The sequence below is a fragment of the Salvelinus sp. IW2-2015 genome, linkage group LG14 (genome assembly GCF_002910315.2).
Source record: "Salvelinus sp. IW2-2015 linkage group LG14, ASM291031v2, whole genome shotgun sequence".
Lineage (NCBI taxonomy): Eukaryota > Metazoa > Chordata > Actinopteri > Salmoniformes > Salmonidae > Salvelinus > Salvelinus sp. IW2-2015.
Genome location: NC_036854.1, coordinates 29,776,702 through 29,798,572, shown reverse-complemented (window position 1 = coordinate 29,798,572; position 21,871 = coordinate 29,776,702). Strand labels below are relative to the sequence as shown.

The 21,871-nt window shown below is 43.5% G+C and overlaps 1 protein-coding gene across 3 annotated transcripts; it reads right to left on the bottom strand.

Moving 5' to 3' along the window:
• Positions 1-1,268: 1,268 nt before the first annotated feature.
• ppp1r16a (protein phosphatase 1, regulatory subunit 16A) lies at positions 1,269-21,691 on the bottom strand. Of its 3 annotated transcripts, XM_070446615.1 has the most exons (12): positions 21,334-21,691; positions 11,299-11,513; positions 10,499-10,809; positions 9,405-9,475; positions 8,662-8,807; positions 8,312-8,415; positions 6,352-6,476; positions 5,961-6,086; positions 5,770-5,845; positions 4,927-5,056; positions 4,610-4,772; positions 1,269-4,467 (listed from the first exon to the last, which is right to left on the bottom strand). In XM_070446615.1, the coding sequence occupies exons 3-12, from the start codon at positions 10,746-10,748 to the stop codon at positions 3,973-3,975; spliced, it is 1,686 nt and encodes a 561-aa protein (XP_070302716.1). In that variant the 5' UTR covers positions 10,749-10,809; positions 11,299-11,513; positions 21,334-21,691; the 3' UTR covers positions 1,269-3,972. The 3 variants fall into 3 exon arrangements, with proteins under 3 accessions (XP_070302716.1, XP_023856607.1, XP_023856608.1); XM_024000839.2 differs by having other exon boundaries at positions 10,499-11,513; XM_024000840.2 differs by lacking the exon at positions 21,334-21,691 and adding an exon at positions 17,568-17,652 and having other exon boundaries at positions 10,499-11,513.
• Between the last annotated feature and the right edge of the window lie 180 nt (positions 21,692-21,871).

The window sequence follows — 21,871 nt, the reverse complement described above, 5'->3', positions numbered from 1 at the left end:
GTGGCAAAATGGCTTAAGGACAACAAAGTCAAGGTATTGGAGTGGCCATCACAAAGCCCTGACCTCAATCCCGGAAAAATGTGTGGGCAGAACTGAAAAAGCATGTGCGAGCAAGGAGGCCTCCAAACCTGACTCAGTTACACCAGCTCTGTCAGGAGGAATGGGCCAAAATTCACCCAACTTATTGTCAGAAGCTTTAAAGGCAATGCTACCAAATACTAATTGAGTGTATGTAAACTTCTGTCCCACTGGGAATGTGATGAAAGAAATAAAAGCTGAAATAAATCATTCTCTCTATTATTCTGACATTTCACATTCTTAAAATAAAGTGGTGATCCTAACTGACCTAAGACAGTATTTTTTTTAACTAGGATTAAATGTAAGGAATTGTGAAAAACTGATTTTAAATGTATTTGGCTAAGGTGTATGTAAACTTCCCACTTCAACGGGAAGTTCATCTATTAAAGAGGCATTTCTTAGTTACTACATAAATTTTTTGGACTGATGAATATGTACCCATTGATTCTTGAAGAATATAACGTATAAATGCCCCGTGAGCTTAGTTCAACTGTCGTACCCCATCAGAACCCAAAATATAAGCTTGTTTTACTCCAATGTTTGTAAACAAAGTAAATGTAAAGAACCACTGTATAGCCAAAAAATGTGGTTAAAACGATCATTTTGATATCATGGATGGTCCTTGCATCCATAGCGTAGTCGATGGTTTGAGAGTGGTTGTATTTCTCCAGCCTCATCCCTCAGCTTTTTACTGAAACTGTGGCAGGGAGAACACCTTAAGCTCCAGTTAAGGATTTCCGCTTTAAGAGAGCAAGCATGACTGTCCACGACTCCCAAAATATACATATAAGTGACATTGTCTACACAAGTATTCTAAGCCCATGTCGCATACAAAAAATAAATAATTAAAAAGGCCGGTTGGACGTACTGCCAAGTTCTCTAAAATAACGTTGGAGGATGCTCATGGTAGAGAAATTAACATGAAATTCTCTGGCAACAGCTCTGGTGGTCATTTTCTGCAGTCAACATGCCAATTGCACATTCCCACAAACTTGAGACATCCTTTAAATGTGCCCAGCACAAGGTGCACCTGTGTAATGATCATGCTGTTTAATCAGCTTCTTGATATGCCACACCTGTCAGGTGGATGGATTATCTTGACATAGGAGAAATGCTCACTAACAGGGATGTAAACTAAATTGTGCACAACATTTAGCAAGAAATAAGCTTTTTTTTTTTTTTTGCATATGGAATATTTCTGGATCTTTTATTTCAGCTCATGAAACCAACACTTCACATGTTGCATTTATATTTTTGTTCACTATATTTTTCACTTCGCCAACCCTACAGAACAGTGGAGGCTGCTGAGGTGAGAACGGCTCATAATAATGGCTGGAATGGAGCGAATGGAATACCATCAAAACATGGAAACCATGTATTTGATACCATTCCACCTATTCCACTCCAGCCATTACCACGAGCCTGTGCCTCCCAATTAAGGTGCCACCAACCTCCTGTGCTACAGAAGGCACTTACTGTTGATAAACCATCACACTGACGAGGTTAAACAAGATCGTTTTCTATACATTTCTGTCAGGTGTTCTGATGACCCCTTCATTTCATTTAGACAAGGTAGATCCTGGGTTCTAGGAAGGAAAGGTTTGTTGTGAAGGAATGGTTAAGGACAACCTACTGTAGCCACTGAGCACGACATACATCACTATTCAGAGTATAGAAAGTGTTCAAATAGAAATGCCTAGAGAAAGTTGTCATCCTGAGGAGGAACATTGAACATCATGACAAAAACACCTTCATTTAAATATAAGAATCTCTTACAATCATTTAGAAAAAAAACTTGTTAACAAATTACATCTTAGACTTATTAAAATGTACCATTTTCTTAGTGCACTGGAACAGTAGATTCTTTTTTTGTTCATTAATCATTTTAAGAACAGTGATGAATGCTGATCAGGAGAAAGGTAGGGCAATAGCACTTGTCTACACTTAAATGTGATGCAAATTCAAACCAACGAGAAAAATAAACTTCTCAAAAACAATCCCACTTATGTACCCTGTCAGACAGAGACTGGAGTGTCTGGAAAACAAATACAGTGCATTCTGAAAGAATTCAGACCCCTTCTTTTTATTACAGCCTTATATAAACATTTTCCCTCATCAATCTACACACAATACCCCATAATGACAAAGCGAAATCAGGTTTTTTGAAAAATAAAAACACCTTATTTACATTAGTATTCAGACCCTTTACTATGAAAAATCAAGCCATGAGGTCAAATGAATTGTCAGTAGACGGGATTGTGTCAAGGCACAAATCTGGGAAGGGTACAAAAACATTTCCACAGCGTTGAAGGTCCCCAAGAACACAGTGGCCTCAATCACTCTTAAATGGAAGAAGTTTGGAACCACCAAGACTCTTCCTAGTGCTGGCCGTACTGCCAAACTGAGCAATCAAGGGGAGAAGGGCCTTGGTCAAAGAGGTGACCAAGAACCTGATGGTCACTCTGACAGAGCTCCAGAGTTCCTCTATGGAGATGAGAGAACCTTCCAGAAGGACAACCAGCTCTGCAGCACTCCGCCAATCTGGCCTTTATGGTAGAGTGGCCAGACGGAAGCCAATCCTTAGTAAAAGGCACATGACAGGCCGCTTGGAGTTTGCCAAAAGGCACCTAGACTCAGACAATGAGAAACAAGATTTATTTTCTGGTCTGATGAAACAAAGATTGAACTCTTTGGCCTGAATGCCAAGCGTCACGTCTGGAGGAAACCAGGCACCGCTCATCACCTGGCCAATACCATCCCTATGTTGAAGCATGACATTGTAGCGTCATACCCAAGACTCAAAGCTGTAATCCCTGCCAAAGGTGCTTCAAAAAAGTACTGCGTAAAGGGTCTGAATACTTGTGTTAAAGTGATATTTCAGTTTTTTTTATTTGTAATAAATTTGCTTTGTCATTATGGGGTATTGTGTGTAGATTGAGGGGGGAAAAACTAGAATAAGACTAATGAAACAAAATGTGGAAAAAGTCAAGTGGTCTGAATACTTCCAGGATGCACTGTAAGATCAATAAATGCTATCATGTACCCTTTTGTATCAATCACTTTAGGAAATCGCCTCACTCTCGATCATAATCTGTGCTTCCCTTCAATCAATAGTGCACATCAAGTAAGTTACAGTGCATCTTAAATCATGTTCAGTCAATCATAAGTAGGAAAGATCATTCATTGGTCCGATTATCATCTTGAAAAAAAGCATAATAATCAGGTTTGGTTCATTCTGCTCTTGCCCCTTTCTGCTTTGAATAAGCACATCTTATTCACTGAAGTCAGATGACCAATTCATATAGTATGTGCTTGATACATCCTAGTGTGAGAACTCTTATTGAACTGCCCCAAACACACATGAAAAAAGGGACTTAAGAGGAAAGTACTCAGTGCTATTGCAAGAGTAATACTGGTATCTGTAGGTCTCCACACACAGCCTAAAAAGCCACCAGGTGGCCATATAAGGTCTCCTGAGATCCAAATAGACCCAGAGCAATATCCATATGGAAATATATGGATCTGGCCACACCCTCAGAGGAGCAATGAGGAACATTATGTTAAGTGCTCATATATTAAATGTTTGACATTTTTCAGGAAGGAGAGTTTAAAATAAATCTGTGCAAGAAGATAAAATGTACTACTACATTTACTAAAATGGAGTTAAGACCAAACATTCAACGGCATATCATTGACGGAACCAAATAATATGCTTAGAACGAATCAAACTGCAATGAATCCTTAAAAGTATATCTGGTGGTCACCGTAGTGTTTTGACTTGAAATCGGTTTGCCACATAGGAGTGTTACACATCCCCTCATTTCCAGTCAGGCAGTGGGTGCTTGGGAGTGTTTGTGTGTCTCTACATTGTGGCTTGGGAGTGTTCGTATGTCTCTACATGATTCCACAGCAGGGCTCCTTGGTGTTGTTGGACGTGTCCTCCTCTGGGGCTCGTAGTTTGAGCAGGGGCGGGTCCCCGCTGGCTGGAGTGAAGTACACAGAGCGGGGAAAGGCCACCTCCTCTGTGCTGGGGGTCTCCTGGACAGCTCGGGAGGGGGTCACCTCCTGCAGAGGGGTGGGAGAGGGAGGTTCCTCCTCTGAGGGAGGGAGTAGAGGTGGGGCGGGGTACTTGTTGAGCTTGGCCGCGGCCCGCTGGCGTTTCAGGTCCGCTAGAGTCTGGTGGGATTTCTCCAGGGTCATGTTGTCCCTTTCCTCCCCAGACCCTGAGGCAGGGCTCAGCTGGTAGGAGGCACTGCGGTCCATCCGGCCTCCACTCCACTTCTCCCCTGGGACAGACGCCGAGAGGGCAAGGGGCGTCCCACCGTTCCCCAGACTAGAATTCCTCTCCGCTCCCTCCTCATTCTCCAGCCTCGACATGGTACCTGCAGCCTGAGAAAGCCAGAGCAACAGAGAGTTAATATGACACATTCACCTATCAACTCAATCATATCCTCTATTCTCAGTGTCGACTGAACATGGTAGCTGTCTGTCCTGGTGTTGTTGCTATGACAGGAGTAACAGTACTACTCACCATGGCAACGTGCTGGTGGAGCTCGTTGTCCGTCTGTCTGTCCTCGTCGTCGTCCTGCGGCTCGGCCTGCCGGCCTCTCTCCTGCCACACCATGGCCTCCTTGTGGTGCTCCCGCCGGTACAGGCTGGAACGCTCGTTGACGCTCACACGCCGCACCACCTTACTGCTCAGACGGGGGACGAAATACAGACACAACTACAAACTGACAAGAGGCTGAGGCTTTGCCTGTGTCTTAACAAAACCCTCATCTGCTCTTAACCTTCCATCTTTAAACCTTGAACTAATCCTCTATTGTTCAACCCCCCCTCCCCACTCACCCTCTGCTGCCAGTGCTGGAGGCTCGTCTCTGCAAGGTGCCCTTGTGTCGGTCATGACTCTTCATGATTGCGTCGTGTTTGTGCTTCAGCTCCATCAGCTTGACCCTCACCTCCTCGTCAGCACACACATCTACCACGGACAGAAAACACAACAGAGTCAGGACATGTCATCCCCATACAGTTAACCACCAACAACAACTGCTCCCCGGGCGCCGATGACGTCCATTAAGGCAGCCCCCGCACCTCTCTGATTCAGAGGGGTTGGGGTAAATGCAGAAGACATTTCTGTTGAATCCTTCCCCATTCAGACTTACACTCTGATACATGGTGATGCTGTGTGTGCCATCTTGGTCTTCTACTGTATCTTAGTCTGCCGCTATGACATTGCTCATCCATATATTTATATATTCTTAATTCCATTCCTTACTTAGATGTGTGTGTATATATGTTGTTAAATTGTTAGATATTACTGGACTATCGGAACTAGAAGGACAAGCATTTCGCGACACCCACAATAACATCTGCTAAACACGTGTATGTGACCAATAACATTTGATTTGAGGACTATTATCTATCATGATAACAGGTATATAAGTCAACCTATACAAGGGTTCTGTGTCATTGCCCATCACATCCCCACAGTCTAACTACAGGATGTAAAAAATTAAATAATCTAAATTACCAGCACTTGACACCCACGTCTAGCTCTGACTACTGATAGCTACGTTATTGTGGAAAAGTGTACTTTCTATGCCTGTGATATGTGGTTGTCCCACCTAGCTATCTGAAGTCTCTCTGGATAAGAGCGTCTGCTAAATGACTCAAATGTAAACATGTGGTTACCCAGCGGCGTCTCTTCCAGGACAGACTTGGTGTTGAGACTGGCCCCATGAGCCACCAGCTGCTCCACCATCAGGATCTAGGGAAACAGACACACCAGTACGTTCAGGTCAGTGAGCCAGCCATTTAGCATTTAGTACCGTTGAGAAAGGGGGCTTCATTCTAGCCTGTTCTCGGAGTGCTACAATACTGACCTGTCCCCAGCAGGAGGCGGCGTGGAGTGGTGTCCAGCCGTCCGTGTCCTTCTGTTCCACCTTGGCCCGGTGCTCCAGTAGCAGCTCCCCCACCGACAAGTAGCCGTTAGCCGCCGCTATGTGCAGCTGGAGGTGAACTATTAGTCAACCTTTCATCCCAGTGGTGAAGTGAAGATATGATCATAATACAAGACTAGAAAATCTCCCCAGCCAGGTATGTTTTCTGGGTTACAGTAGGGGTATTCAAATCCAACACTACAAGGTTCAGAGTACCGCTGGTTTTCTGTTCTACCTGATAATGAATTGTACCCACCTGGTGCCCAAATCTAAAATCAGTCCCTGATTAGAGGGGAAGAATAAAAAAACATCTATTTGAATGTGAGTGTCTCACCAGCGTGGCCCCGTTGTCATCCTGAGCGTTCAGGTCCGCTCCATTCTGGACCAGCACTCGAAGATCTGTGAGCATATTCATCTCCTTAGCCCCACGACACCGGTTTATACGGTCCTGGGTTATACCTGCACAGACACACAGCAAGTCAGAGTTCTTACACACTTCCACACAGACCGGGTTTAAGTAAGGCTCGTAGAGGGGATTGCAACTTCCAGGTAGAGTTGAAGTCGGAAGTTTACATACACTTAGGTTGGAGTCATTAAAACTCGTTTTTCAACCACTCCACAAATGTCTTGTTAACAAACTATAGTTTTGGCAAGTCTGTTAGGACATCTACTTCGTGCATGACAAGTAATTTTTACAGCAATTGTTTACAGACAGATTATTTCACTGTATCACAATTCCAGTGGGTCAGAAGTTTACATACACTAAGTTGACTGTGCCTTTAAATACAGCTTGGAAAATTCCAGAAAATGATATCATGGCTTTAGAAGCTTCTGATAGGCTAATTGACATAATTTGAGTCAATTGGAGGTGTACCTGTGGATGTATTTCATGGCCTACCTTAACTCAGTGCCTCTTTGCTTGACATCATGGGAAAAATATTGTAGACCTCCACAAGTCTGGTTCATCCTTGGGAGCAATTTCCAAATGCCTGAAGGTACCACGTTCATCTGTACAAACAATAGTACGCAAGTATAACACCATGGGACCACGCAGCCGTCATACTGTTCAGGAAGGAGACGCGTTCTGTCTCCTAGAGATGAACGTAATTTGGTGCAAAAAGTGCAAATCAATCCCAGAACATCAGCAAAGGACCTTGTGAAGATGCTGGAGGAAACAGGTACAAAAGTATCTATATCCACAGTAAAACGAGTCCTATATCGACATAACCTGAAAGGCCGCTCAGCAAGGAAGAAGCCACTGCTCCAAAACCACCATAAAAAAGGCAGACTACGGTTCGCAACTGCACATGGAGACAAAGATCATACTTTTTGGAGAATGTCCTCTGGTCTGATGAAACAAAAATAGAACTGTTTGGCCAAAATTGCCATCGTTATGTTTGGAGGAAAAAGGGGGAGGCTTGCAAGCCGAAGAACACCATCCCAACCGTGAAGCACGGGGGTGGCAGCATCATGTTGTGGGGTGCTTTGCTGCAGGAGGGACTGTTGCACTTCACAAAAAAATTGATGGCATCATGAGGATCGGAAAATTGTGTGGATATATTGAAGCAACATCTCAAGACATCAGTCAGGAAGTTAAAGCTTGGTCGCAAATGGGTCTTCCAAATGGACAACGACCCCAAGCATACTTCCAAAGTTGTGGCAAAATGGCTTAAGGACAACAAAGTCAAGGTATTGGAGTGGCCATCACAAAGCCCTGATCTCAATCCTATAGAAAATTTGTGGGCAGAACTGAAAAAGCGTGTGCGAGCAATGAGGCCTACAAACCTGATTCAGTTACACCAGCTCTGTCAGGAGGAATGGGCCAAAATTCACCCAACTTATTGTCGTAAGCTTGTGGCAGGCTACCCAAAATGTTTGACCCAAGTTAAACAATTTAAAGGCAATGCTACACTCAATTAGTATTTGGTATGTAAACTTCTGTCCCACTGGGAATGTGATGATAGAAATAAAAGCTGAAATAAATCACTCTACTATTATTCTGATATTTCACATTCTTAAAATAAAGTGGTGATCCTAACTGACCTAAGACATGGAATTTTTACTCGGATTAAATGTCAGGAATTGTGAAAAACTGAGTTTAAATGTATTTGGCTAAGGTGTATGTAAACTTCGACTTCAACTGTAGCTATGGTTACAGGGCTGCGGCTAAGGGCTGTAGCCATGGTGAGAGGGTGAGTGTATGGTTAGAAATGTAAAGAGAGGATGAGTTTGGGGATGGGGGGGGTGGGTGGGGGGGGGGGGAAATCAGGTTGGTTTTTAGTCTCCCTACTGACCCTGCTCTGCCATGACCATCTCTAGCAGCTCCAGAGTGGCCTCGTCCTCACAAAGGTCATAGGGCATGTTGCCATCAGCGTTGACAGCCAGCAGCTCTGCTCCACTGAACACAGACAAGGAGAACGTTATACCAGAAGCACACACATCGTTATCACAGCCTGCTTGGAAATGATAAGGATGTCTTTGAACTGTACAATAGTGTCTGAAGAAAGGGTAAGAAGTTGTTGAACTTCACCCAGAGGAATGGGTCAAAACTATTTGTACATTTTAAAGTCCTCCACATTCTGCACAGTACATTGTAACTGTGTAGATTTGTGTGTCGTGTTGAGGTGTTTATAATGTGACTCACGACTGCACGAGAAGCCGCACCAGGTCTGTGTGTCCACAGGTGGCAGCAGCGTGAAGCGGCGTCCACAGCTCACTGTCACAGGCGTTCACACTGGCCCCGGCGTCCAACAGACACTGTACCAGCTCCACAAAGTCATCAATACAGCACTGCAGGGGGAATGCAGACAGACACACAACGAGCATAACACACACACACACACACACGGGTTTACTGTCAACTGCAGAGTAAACTGAATTTGCACAGGTCCATGCCTCCAGCCTTTTACTAAGTAAACACATTAAAAAAATTCTGGAGGGAAGAAATACTTCATGACTATAAAGAGAGCACTGTGCTCTCTAGTGCCACTCTTACACATTTACAGTGTGTGTGTGTGTGTGTGTGTACGCTAACATGTACATGTAGGGTGTGTGTTTTACTTCTAAGGAGAGCAGTGTCTTTTCTTGGTGGTGTGTTGGTAGGCGTTTTCAAACATCACAGTAGTGCTATGAAGGGGGGGTCACTAAATCTATCCTTCCCAACGGTCTAGGAATGTAAGAGCCAGTCCAGAGCAGAGCAGCAGTTACATGTCTAGCTCTAGAAGCAATGTGAAAACATTCTACAGCGTTTACATAGACTGATTTTAGATAGACACCCCACAGACAGACAGTACTTACAGTGTTGAGAACCACACTAAACATAAAACACACACACAGGGTGACCAAGCGGGCAGACGTCGGACTGTGTGTGCGAGAGCGCGTGTGTACCTGGTGAAGGGCAGTGAGTCCGTCCTCGTTGTACAGATCTGGACTGACTCCACCGTTCAGCAGCTCCCTCACTGCAGAGAAACACATGGCCATTATTCACTAGAACTCCAGTAAGTCATACTATGAATCTTAGTTAAGTGATAATGCCCGAGAAGCCGGTGTTTGGAGGATATATATCGGAACGGTGTTGTTAGGACCGAGTCGAGAGAGACGGCAAGGTTTATGCAAATCTCTGCTGTTGGAAACCAAATACTAGTCTTCAAATCAAATTTGATTGGTCGCATACACATATTTAGCAGATGTTATTGCAGGTGTAGCGAAATGCTTACCCTCTTAGCGTTAACAGTGCAGTAACATCTACAATAAACAACAATCCACACAATATGCATGTCTTAAATAAAGAGGAAATAATGTCTAGATGAGTTTTACAGTGGATATCAACTTTTAGGAATTGCCTGTCTCTGGCTGGGCTGATGAGACAGTGGATTTCACAGTGAAATGGAACACTAATGCATTACAGTCATAGCTTTAGCCGGTGGTAACTTGGCAAATAGAAATCGTCTGGAATGTGGTTTTAACCAATCAGAATGCAGAATTTGACCCACCTGTTGTATAAATTTCAGATAAACTTTTGTTTGCATTGCAAGAGCAGAGGTTAAGTTACCGCTATAATTAGCCATAATCAGGTGTGCTAACAATAGCACCATTGAAACCAAACGCCTGTTCTGATAAGCCTAAAAGTATGATGCGTCTCACATAAAATATGCATGAATGATTTCCTGTGTAACTTGTGTTTATAGAGCGGTCGTGCTGTGCAACTGCCCTGCCACTATTCATGTTACTTTGAAGAACAGCAGCCATGAAAAACAACAGTGAGTGTTATCTACAGGCTTTTCTAAGGGGTAGAGGGAATTCCTTTGGTAGAATAAAACCTATATGGCCCGTTTCCCGGACATGGATTAGCCTAAACCTAATCCTGGATTTAAAAGCACTTTTAATGAAGAGATTCTCCATTGAGCATGCTTTTTAAACCCAAGACTAGGCTTAAAATCGGTTTCTGAAACCATCCCATAGTGGTGTGCTGACTGACTCACCCTCCTCCAGGTCATTGCGGGCTGCAGCCTCCAGCAGAGTGATGTTGTTGGGGAAGACCACCCTGCGCGTGCGCCCCTTCTTGTTGCTTTTCTGGCCGGCCTTGCCCTCGCCGCGGGCCATGTCCTTGTCCATCTGGGCCCAGCCCTTTAGCTGCTGGGCACGCCGCTTCTGGGCATGCTTCAAGCGCTCCGTGGCGCTCAGACGCCCAATCGTGGCCATCTCACCGAGCAGCTCGCCGTGCTCTGCCATGCCACGCCAAAGCCCTCCCCCCACCCCCTCCCCTGTCCTGTTTCACTGGTCTGATCTGGTTCTGGATTTTAGCAGTAGAAAGTAAAAAAAAAAACTTTGAACCATATTTCAGTCCTTAAATCCATATCACTGCTAAAAAAATATAATGATAAATCGATATAGTTCCATTATAAATCGCTACTTTCGATTTGTAATGTATTTTTCTTGCTAGGAAGCATTAGCTAGCACTAGTCATCCTATAGCTTGTTCTCCATCTTCTTCTTAAATAGTGAGCCAACATGTTTTCACCACTTATTTCCATGAAAGATCAAAACTAATTTTCTCTTGCTTTCTCTTGACTCTCTGCAGCCGACATGTGGTGAGCAATGTTTGGAACATCAAAATCGCAATAAAATCACAGTATCAAATCACAATAACTATCATGAGAAACACAATACATATCGGCGCCTAAGTATTGTATCGTGAGGTCCCTGTAAAAAATATATATATATATCAATGAGGTAAAAAATAAATAAAAAATAAAGACATTTGGACTAATACTGCAGAGAACCTTAATTCAGAGTGCAATAGTACGAGAGAATGGAAGGGCAGAGGTTGGTCAGAGGTGGGGGCTGCATGGGATTGGATCACTTGTCAGTCTTCTAGTCCTGTAATAGGCCAGTGCAGGTGGTGCTTCAGAAACCAGGAAGAGTCCGGCATCAAGGCGTCTCAAGGATCCATTGTGCTGCTGAGAATACATAACATTCTACCTCCCTCCCCTGACACCTGGACACAGAGACAGAGAGAGAGAGAGAGAGATCCCTGTTACCGTAATACACACAATCTTGAACCAGTCCCCCTCTCCCTCCCTGAGGAAACCGGAGATGGGACACCATTCATTAATGATTGACACACCCTGCCTGCACCACCTCGGCTTCAGCACAGCAAGCTCTGTGGTTGGTTAGTGTGAGAGGACGGATCAGGGAGGGATGTTGTAGGGTGGTAATTAGTTGGGTTGTAGTACTTGACACTTGTTTGGGTGCTAAGTGCTAGGCTAGCAGTGGCCCTTCTGGCGGTCCTCCCTGTTTATCCAGGTATGTAGCATCTCACACCAGTTTCGCAATATTTTCTGTATTAGGAGGACGTCATTTTTTGAATGGTTTTCCCCATTGCATCTCCTCCTGACAGTAGGGCCTGCTCCGCTCCTTCTTCCCTGTCTCTTATACACATCTAGATGTGTATAAGAGACAGCCTGTGTAGCATCTCACACCAGTTTCGCAATATTTTCTGTATTAGGAGGACGTCATTTTTTGAATGGTTTTCCCCAGCTGCCCCCCCCCCCCCAACAGGTAGGGCCTGCTCCCCTCCTCCTCCCGACAGGTGAAGGTGCCCTGCCCAGTTGATAATCACCCTGATAATTGCCTTGAAACTGAACCTAAACCGTAACTAATTTCACACACACAGTATAACAGATGAAATTAATGAAGTAGTAGAGATGTGATGATACCAGTATCACAATATTTTTCAGTGGCAAGAATGTAAACATCTTTGTTCCATTAATAACCTGCTGTATGTAAAATAATGTGCTATAGTTTAGAAAATAAATACATGTGACTCTGGATGACAACATAATGTTTGTTTCCAACATTAGGGCTGTTTTCCTAAAGAATTTAAAATCAGCTTTGTGTTTTGTTTCCTTGCCACGATACTAACTCGTATCGCGATACTGGTATCGTCCCGGCCCTACACACCAGCCGCTCTTTCGCACCTCATCCATTATTTAGCCTGGCCTGTGAGTCGCTGAGAGGAAGGTCAACTAGACGAGACCAAGATAGCAGGCAGGACCAGGGAAACAACTCCAAACTGAGGTCTACCTGAGTGGTGGACGAGGACAATACATCAAAGATCTGGCAGTATGAAGACAAGCTGTTCCTGACACCCTCCTCTGCAGATGGCAAGACACTTCATAATAAGTAGACTTGCTTTAGGGACACTTGTGTCACTGTGGCTACAAACTATATTTAGGATGACCTGTCCATTGTCAGAGCCCAGACCACAGTGTAAGGATTTCCTTGGAGTCAGAATGTTTACTCATCCTCACACACTAATGAAGTGTCCCTGTCAGGGCACATGAAACACACAGCATACTGCTATTCCTATTCAAATATATTTACTGCAGCATACAGGCCAGGGCCACACCTTGCTTCCTACCTACTTGTTCTTCCTTCAACAGCACCTACAGACTGACTAAGCAGCCGTTTACACACACAAACCAGCTGCGGACGCATAGGCTAACAGGCTATAGGCTAAATCACCATGGTAAACCAGTCAACTGTGGCTGTCTAGTGTCCACACACCACAGAACAGTTTGTAATCAGTGAGCATTAAGTAGCGTAACCCTTCAAGGCCTACTTCCCCACCACAGTGAACACAGAGAGAGAAGACATAATTTACAGACGCTTAAGGAGATTTGGAAGAGGAATGGAGAGAGGCCATGTCCCCCACAATCCCTTTAGGGACTTTACTTCAGGATCAGGAGCAGAAGAAAGCACTGTAAACAATTTAAAAAACAAACAATGCCACCGAAATAAAACCGCAATCAGCGTTTACAAAATACAACACCACACCAGTTGTATGCCTATATTTTAAATGTACTTTTTGCATTGAAAACAGTGATGTAGACATGAGAACTACTGGTCTTCATGTCTATATGTGTTTGTCCTCAATCCAACATCCTTGTTCATAAAACCGGTTTACTGTGTTTGCTGTTCGCACTAGGAACACACACCATGTGAATCAGGGATTTAATAACTTTCTATGCATGGGTGTCATCACTAGAGGTCGACCGATTAATCGGAATGGCCGATTAATTAGGGACGATTTCAACTTTTCATAACAATCGGGAATCTGTATTTTTGGACACCGATATTATTTTTTATTTTTTTAAACCTTTATTTAACTAGGCAAGTCAGTTAAGAACACATTCTTATTTTCAATGACGGCCTGAGAACGGTGGGTTAACTGCCTTTTTCAGGGACAGAACGACAGATTTTTACCTTGTCAGCTCGGGGATTCAATCTTGCAACCTTACGGTTAACTAGTCCAACACTCTAACCACCTGCCTTACATTGCACTCCACGAGGAGCCTGCCTGTTACGCGAATGCAGTAAGAAGCCAAGGTAAGTTGCTAGCTAGCATTAAACTTATCTTATAAAAAACAATCAATCATAATCACTAGTTAACTACACATGGTTGATGATATTACTAGTTTATCTAGCGTGTCCTGCGCTGCATATAATCGATGCGGTGCGCATTCGCGAAAAAGGACTGTCGTTGCTCCAACGTGTACCTAACCATAAACATCAATGCCTTTCTTAAAATCAATACACAGGTATATACACTGCTCAAAAAAATAAAGGGAACACTTAAACACAATGTAACTCCAAGTCAATCACACTTCTGTGAAATCAAACTGTCCACTTAGGAAGCAACACTGATTGACAATAAATTTCACATGCTGTTGTGCAAATGGAATAGACAACAGGTCTAGCAAGACACCCCCAATAATGGAGTGGTTCTACAGGTGGTGACCACAGACCACTTCTCAGTTCCTATGCTTCCTGGCTGATGTTTTGGTTACTTTTGAATGCTGGCGGTGCTTTCACTCTAGTGGTAGCATGAGACGGAGTCTACAACCCTGACAAGTGGCTCAGGTAGTGCAGATCATCCAAGATGGCACATCAATGCGAGCTGTGGCAAGAAGGTTTGCTGTGTCTGTCAGCGTAGTGTCCAGAGCATGGAGGCGCTACCAGGAGACAGGCCAGTACATCAGGAGACGTGGAGGAGGCCGTAGGAGGGCAACAACCCAGCAGCAGGACCGCTACCTCCGCCTTTGTGCAAGGAAGAGCACTGCCAGAACCCTGCAAAATGACCTCCAGCAGGCCACAAATGTGCTTACAGCCCAACACCGTGCAGGACGTTTGGCATTTGCCAGAGAACACCAAGATTGGCAAATTCGCCACTGGCGCCCTGTGCTCTTCACAGATGAAAGCAGGTTCACACTGAGCAYGTGACAGACGTGACAGAGTCTGGAGACGCCGTGGAGAACGTTCTGCTGCCTGCAACATCCTCCAGCATGACCGGTTTGGCGGTGGGTCAGTCATGGTGTGGGGTGGCATTTCTTTGKGGGGCCGCACAGCCCTCTATGTGCTCGCCAGAGGTAGCCTGACTGCCATTAGGTACCGAGATGAGATCCTCAGACCCCTTGTGAGACCATATGCTGGTGCGGTTGGCCCTGGGTTCCTCCTAATGCAAGACCTCATGTGGCTGGAGTGTGTAAGCAGTTCCTGCAAGAGGAAGGCATTGATGCTATGGACTGGCCCGCCCGTTCCCCAGACCTGAATCCAATTAAGCACATCTGGGACATCATGTCTCGCTCCATCCACCAACGCCACGTTGCACCACAGACTATCCAGGAGTTGGCGGATGCTTTAGTCCAGGTCTGGGAGGAGATCCCTCAGGAGCCCATCCGCCACCTCATCAGGAGCATGCCCAGGCGTTGTAGGGAGGTCATACAGGCACGTGGAGGCCACACACACACTACTGAGCTTCATTTTGACTTGTTTTAAGGACATTACATCAAAGTTGGATCAGCCTGTAGTGTGGTTTTCCACTTTAATTTTGAGTGTGACTCCAAATCCAGACCTCCATGGGTTGATACATTTGATTTTCATTGATAATTTGTGTGATTTTGTTGTCAGCACATTCAACTATGTAAAGAAAAAAGTATTTAATAAGAATATTTCATTCATTCAGATCTAGGATGTGTTATTTTAGTGTTCCCTTTATTTTTTTGAGCAGTGTATTTTTAAACCTGCATATTTAGTTAATATTGCCTGCTAACATGAATTTCTTTTAACTAGGGAAATTGTGTCACTTCCCTTGCAACAGTCAGGGTTTATGCAGCAGTTTGGGCCGCCTGGCTCGTTGCGAACTGTGTGAAGACTATTTCCTCCTAACAAAGACAGCCAACTTCGCCAAACAGGGGATGATTTAACAAAAGCGCATTTGCGAAAAAAGCACAATCGTTGCACGACTGTACCTAACCATAAACATCAATGCCTTTCTTAAAATCAATACACAGAAGTATATATTTTAAACCTGCATATTTAGCTAAAAGAAACCCAGGTTAGCAGGCAATATTAACCAGGTGAAATTGTCACTTCTCTTGCGTTCATTGCACGCAGAGTCAGGGTATATGCAACAGTTGGGCCGCCTGGCTCGTTGCGAACTAATTTGCCAGAATTGTACGTAATTATGACATAACATTGAAGGTTGTGCAATGTAACAGGAATATTTAGACTTATGGATGCCACTCGTTAGATAAAATACAGAACGGTTCCATATTTCACTGAAAGAATAAATGTTTTGGTTTCGAAATTATAGTTTCCGGATTCGACCATATTAATGACCAAAGGCTCGTATTTCTGTGTATTATGTTATAATTAAGTCTATGATTTGATATTTGATAGAGCAGTCTGACTGAGCGATGGTAGGCAGCAGCAGGCTCGTACGCATTCATTCAAACAGCACTTTCATGCGTTTTGCCAGCAGCTCTTCGCAATGCTTCAAGCATTGAGCTGTTTATGACTTCAAGCCTATCAACTCCCGAGATTAGGCTGGTGTAACCGATGTGAAATGGCTAGCTAGTTAGCGGGGTGCGCGCTAATAGCAGTTCAATCGGTGACGTCACTCGCTCTGAGACTTGGAGTAGTTGTTCCCCTTGCTCTGCAAGGGCCGCGGCTTTTGTGGAGCGATGGGTAACGATGCGTCGAGGGTGGCTGTTGTCGATGTGTTCCTGGTTCGAGCCCAGGTAGGGGCGAGGAGAGGGACGGAAGCTATACTGTTACACTGGCAATACTAAAGTGCCTATAAGAACATCCGATAGTCAAAGGTATATGAAATACAAATGGTATAGAGAGAAATAGTCCTATAATAACTACAACCTAAAACTTCTTACCTGGGAATATTGAAGACTCATGTTAAAAGGAACTTTCATATGTTCTGAGCAAGGAACTTAAACGTTAGCTTTTTTACATGGCACATATTGCACTTTTACTTTCTTCTCCAACACTTTTTTTTTTGCATTTTTTAAACCAAATTGAACATGTTTCATTATTTATTGGATGCTAAATTGATTTTATTGATGTATTATATTAAGTTAAAAATAAGTGTTAATTCAGTATTGTTGTAATTGTCATTACAAATAAATAAATACGTTTTTAAAAACGGACGATTAATCGGTATCGGCGTTGAAAACTCATAATCGGTCGACCTCTAGTCATCACCCATCTTTGTGCCCCTCTGTACTGCTGAAAGTCACGAGCCTGTTCAGTTGCAGAGTGAACACTGATCTGTGTGAGCCTGACAGAAGTGCATGTGTCTGCATGTCTACATCTTTGCACGTTATGTTGGCCTAAATCACAAAACCGCTAACTTCCCCTTCCTGCCTAATCTCACGGTCTTTGGCTGACAGTTCTCCCAGTAATGCTGTCAATCACCATGGAGATACACCCCTTCACCTCTTATCATTATACCTCATCAAGACCATAAGTGACCATGAAGCTTAGCCTATATAATCACACTTGTTCAATTTCCATGAAACCTACACAAAGTGTCTAATTTCACCCTGGATAGCCAGTAGAATAGTCAACTAGATATCAACTGATCAAATCAAAATCTGACAAGGATAGGAAGAGAGCATGCTCATATTTATGTGAATATAACCACCTGGTGGTTCATAAGTCATTTTGAAAGTGATAGTTGAATTACATAACAAACCATAGATATGATCTCAAGCCTCTCCTGGGGACAGGAAACATGTAGGCACCTATCGCTGAACTTTGACCCTGTGTGTACACAGTCCATTATAGAGTTAGTTGCAGAGTGAGCTTTTAGGAAGGAAGGACATCATTGCTCATCTGTTGTAGTTCAAATAAAACAAATAAAACAAACCAAGTCGCAGCCAGTCAGTCAAACAGCGAGCAAGTCTGGAACAGAGACAGAACAGTATATGTGCTTTAGCCGAGCAGACAGGCCCACAGGAGACTCAGTTCAATAACAGCCACGGTGTCTTCTAAACTCAGAGAACATAAAAAAAGCAGTGAGAACGCACTCCTCGCTCTACTCCACACAGAACCTCCCACCCCTTAAACTGAACCTCACAGCTTGTTCTTGCCGAAGACTGGCTCCACCCCAACCCTCCTCCACAGAAATGACTACCTGCAAGAAAGAGTGTGTGAGGGTTGTGTGGCTATTAAAAAGTCCCCACGCAGCAGTTTTATATCAACGTCAAATTATTTCTGGGTAACAATTAAGTACTTTACTGCAATAGATTTCCATTAAAATGGGCAAAAATTGCTTTTTAGCAAAAAATATTTCTCAAACAAGTATTTTGCCAGGACTGTCTGTGAGTGGTGTTAGTGGGGAGGGGAAAACTGAAACTATCAGGAAATAACACTGAACTAATTTATTCACACTTTTACAGTATTCGTTTCATCAGCTGTTGTACAATATGATACAAAAACACAGGAACAACTATATATAGACTGCACTGGGCCTTTAATAGAGTCAATAGCATAGGGAAGATGAAATCAAGGATAATTTACTGGGAGGGACGCTCTCTCCTGTATCTCAGTTCATGTATGCAACCAGGCATACCAGAGTAAAACAAACTGTCTTCTGGCAGCAAGCAGATGACAGTTTATCATACCTTTTAAAAATGGGTGCCACTAGGTAGGCCTACTGAAAGTTTGACATGTCACTCCCTAACCATACCCTGTAAGTATTCAAGTTTGTATAGGAATGCGTCAGCTTGGGCATCACCGGCAGGAGTGGAAAAAACCCCTGGAGGCCAAAAGTCAAAATGCGTTGGTTCTACTTTTTTAAATAAAGAAGCTTTTTATTTGATTCCATTGTCCTCCAAGTGTTGCTGAATCTCTTCTCTACCTCAGTAGTGCACACTACCAGCTTATAGGCTTCTGTGTGGCCTAGTTTGCTCATCTGCATTCTTCATGTATCATCAGTGTACTTTGAGATTGGTCGGTGAATGCTTGGAACTTTTAACATGAGCCACCGTGTCAATGACTCAGCCTGGACAGGGAGGGCCGGTGGTTCTGTGGAACAAATCACTCAGTGACTGGCCCTCACTATGAATACTCACACAAAAATATTTGTTTGGTGTGGTTTAGTCCCCAAGAGAAAAAGCAAATGACTTACACATTTGTGCATACATGAGTTACAGAGTAAGGTATTCAAAGGGACTTTATAGGCCAAAAACAGGGATTACTGTGAACCTGTGTTCCACATAGGCTGAGGCTTAGTAACAAACAGGCCTAAGTATTGGTTAGGGAGACAAATGTAATCTAAAAATGGGTTTGAAATCTGATTAAAGCAGCCTTATAGGCAATAATGATAAATCCAGCAACATATCAATTGGTAGTGGTAGTTGACCATACATGTTGGCTAGATTTAGCTTGGGCCTAAATAGCATTCCTGTTCCATCAGAGGACAGGAAGAACCAACCCCATGTACATTGTGTCCCTGGCTTTTATATAGGCTAACAATGCTGAATCAATGGTGTTCTGGAATGATCCTGCCACCTGAACTACTGCCCAGTTGTCTAATCTCCTGGTCAATTTTCCAAAAGCCCCCCCCCCCCATCCCCAGCTTTAAAATGGTTTAATGAGCAACTAACACATGACACTTCAGACGTCCCATCATGTGTGGACTGGAGTGACCATGTTAGCCACAATCACTCAGCCTTCTGAGGCTACAGGGGAAGACAGACGGAGAAAGACAGACAGGAGAGCAGAGGGAAATTAAGGCAAGAGGATGTGGAGGTAAAGACAGTGATGGAGATAAAGAGGAATGGGAAGGCAGGAGGGAGACAGACCCAAAGGCAATATTTTAATGGGTTCCGTTCAGTAGGTGGCAAAAAATGAAGAGGAAATGTCAAAGTCAGGGTGCAGTAGTTATAAACTCCTTCAAGGCTTATCAGCCCAACCGTCTCACTGTCTTATCATTAGGCTATACAGTAGTTAGAAATGGATAAGTGACAGCAATATTTGTGAAGGCTACACTATATGGCTCCTCTGAAAACTGAACATTGTCCCCAGCAGTTAGGCCTCCATTGATAGGCAGAGAAAAGCAGAGCTAGTATTGTTTATCCTATGGTTGGATAAGACGTTTGGTTAGGTATGGTTCTCTCTCCTTGCTGTATGAAATCTGTACTGTTCAACATAAAGACCTTAGACCCTCTTTCAAAAGAGTTAGCAAGATTTAAAGTCAACCAAACACAAGTCAGCCACAGAGCAGAAGTTTACGTAGGCCAGTGTGTGTACCATGTTGCAATGTGGCCTAAGCTATTGTGTTAATCTCCAGAATCTCCAGAATCTTAGATAGTGTACACATGTGAGTGCAGCAGTGTGCGCTACTCAAGCTCATGCAGTAGATGTAACCTCTACCTCTCCTCTGCCAGATCTCTCTAAAGTACAATAAGAAATGTGACCTGATTCCTCTCTTTCAATAGACTGTTTCTTCATGAAAACAAAATCAAATGCTAACTTATGCAAATCCAGGGAAATAAGAACAACTATGACCAGTATCATAAATATTAGCAGCACGGACATTAAGTGTAGGGAAAGACGACATAAGGTGCAAAGTGCGTTTGTCATTTACAAGGCTGTGTCATTCTTATAACGTACATTCTAAGCCTGATATCCTGTTGGTCCTTGACACACACAAATATAATACACTAACACTTCATACAGTCAGACCTGGAAAAGAACGCATGGACAAAATACATAAATGCAATAGACTTGAATTTCTATTCTAAAGTAAGGCATTAAAATGTATACATCTATCTATGCTTCTTTACTTGGTACCTGGCAAAACAACAGTCTTGCAGTGCTAGCCTACTGAAAAATGCAAGTAACTTGTTGCATGAATTGAACATGATAACAACTGTCTACAATCATGTAACAAGTTATCCTCCTAAAATAACAGGAAATGTCTGATGACTGAATAATACATTACAAACTTTGAATAGTAAGCAAGCAGAATCATTATGAAAAATCTGTTTCACTGTGTGTACATGTTAGCAGATTTAACTAGCACGCCTCAGGTAAGAGACTAGTTTAGCATGCTAGGTGCCAGGTTACACTAGACGCAGTAAGTAGCTAGGTAGCTATCTAGTTCAGCCAAAAGTCTAAATCTAATCCTCCAGTCACAAAAACTATGCAGCTGGTTATCTGACGTACTAAATTAAATTTGGTCATCAACAAACGTTTCTACGTCGCTTATCATAAACTACCTGCTACATCAAACATACGTTACCGCTCTCCGTGGCCAACCTGTGCGTCATTGCCATTTTGTAATGCCTGCCATGCAAATTTATTAGGAAGCCAAGCTATCGCTAGGCTGCTAACACAACTCACTTACCTGACCTCATTCAGTCGCGGTAAAAGTTTGCTTTGCGTAGCTCAAATGTCGACTTTCAAATGTATTGGCGATGAAAAACAAAGCATGTTGCTGTCTTGTTGCTTACCTATGAAGTTCATTCAGTCTGACAGAAGCGCGAGCTCGTGTTCTCAGCCCGTCTGAAACCGATCAGCTGCTTTCTGTTCCCAACGCCAGCTCTCCAATGTTTCTCCAGCCTTCAGGGGAAATGCTTCTCCATAACAACCGCTGCGCTGTCATATTCTTCTTCTTCTTCTTTTTCTTTTTAAGGTTGTTTGGCAGAATACACCTATTGGTGTAGGTCTGTTGCCGCCATCTACTGCACCGGGTATTGAAACAAAATATATTTCATTGCGGGATGGGGTGGGAACACGAGGTTATACAAAATAAAAAAACATCTCACTCCTTCAGTCACAGTTCAAATCCCATCCATAAACAGGCTTAGGTGCATGTGAAGATGGCGCATTCATCGACAGCATTCTTTGTAATGCCTCTGCTGTAAAAAATAAAAAAATACCACAGTCCCAGCAAAATGCTCAGCCGCACTCACAATACCTATTTTCTTAGATGTCCTCTTGTTTGCCCTGCGCAAATGATAACCAATGCAATTAACGCTAAAGTCCACC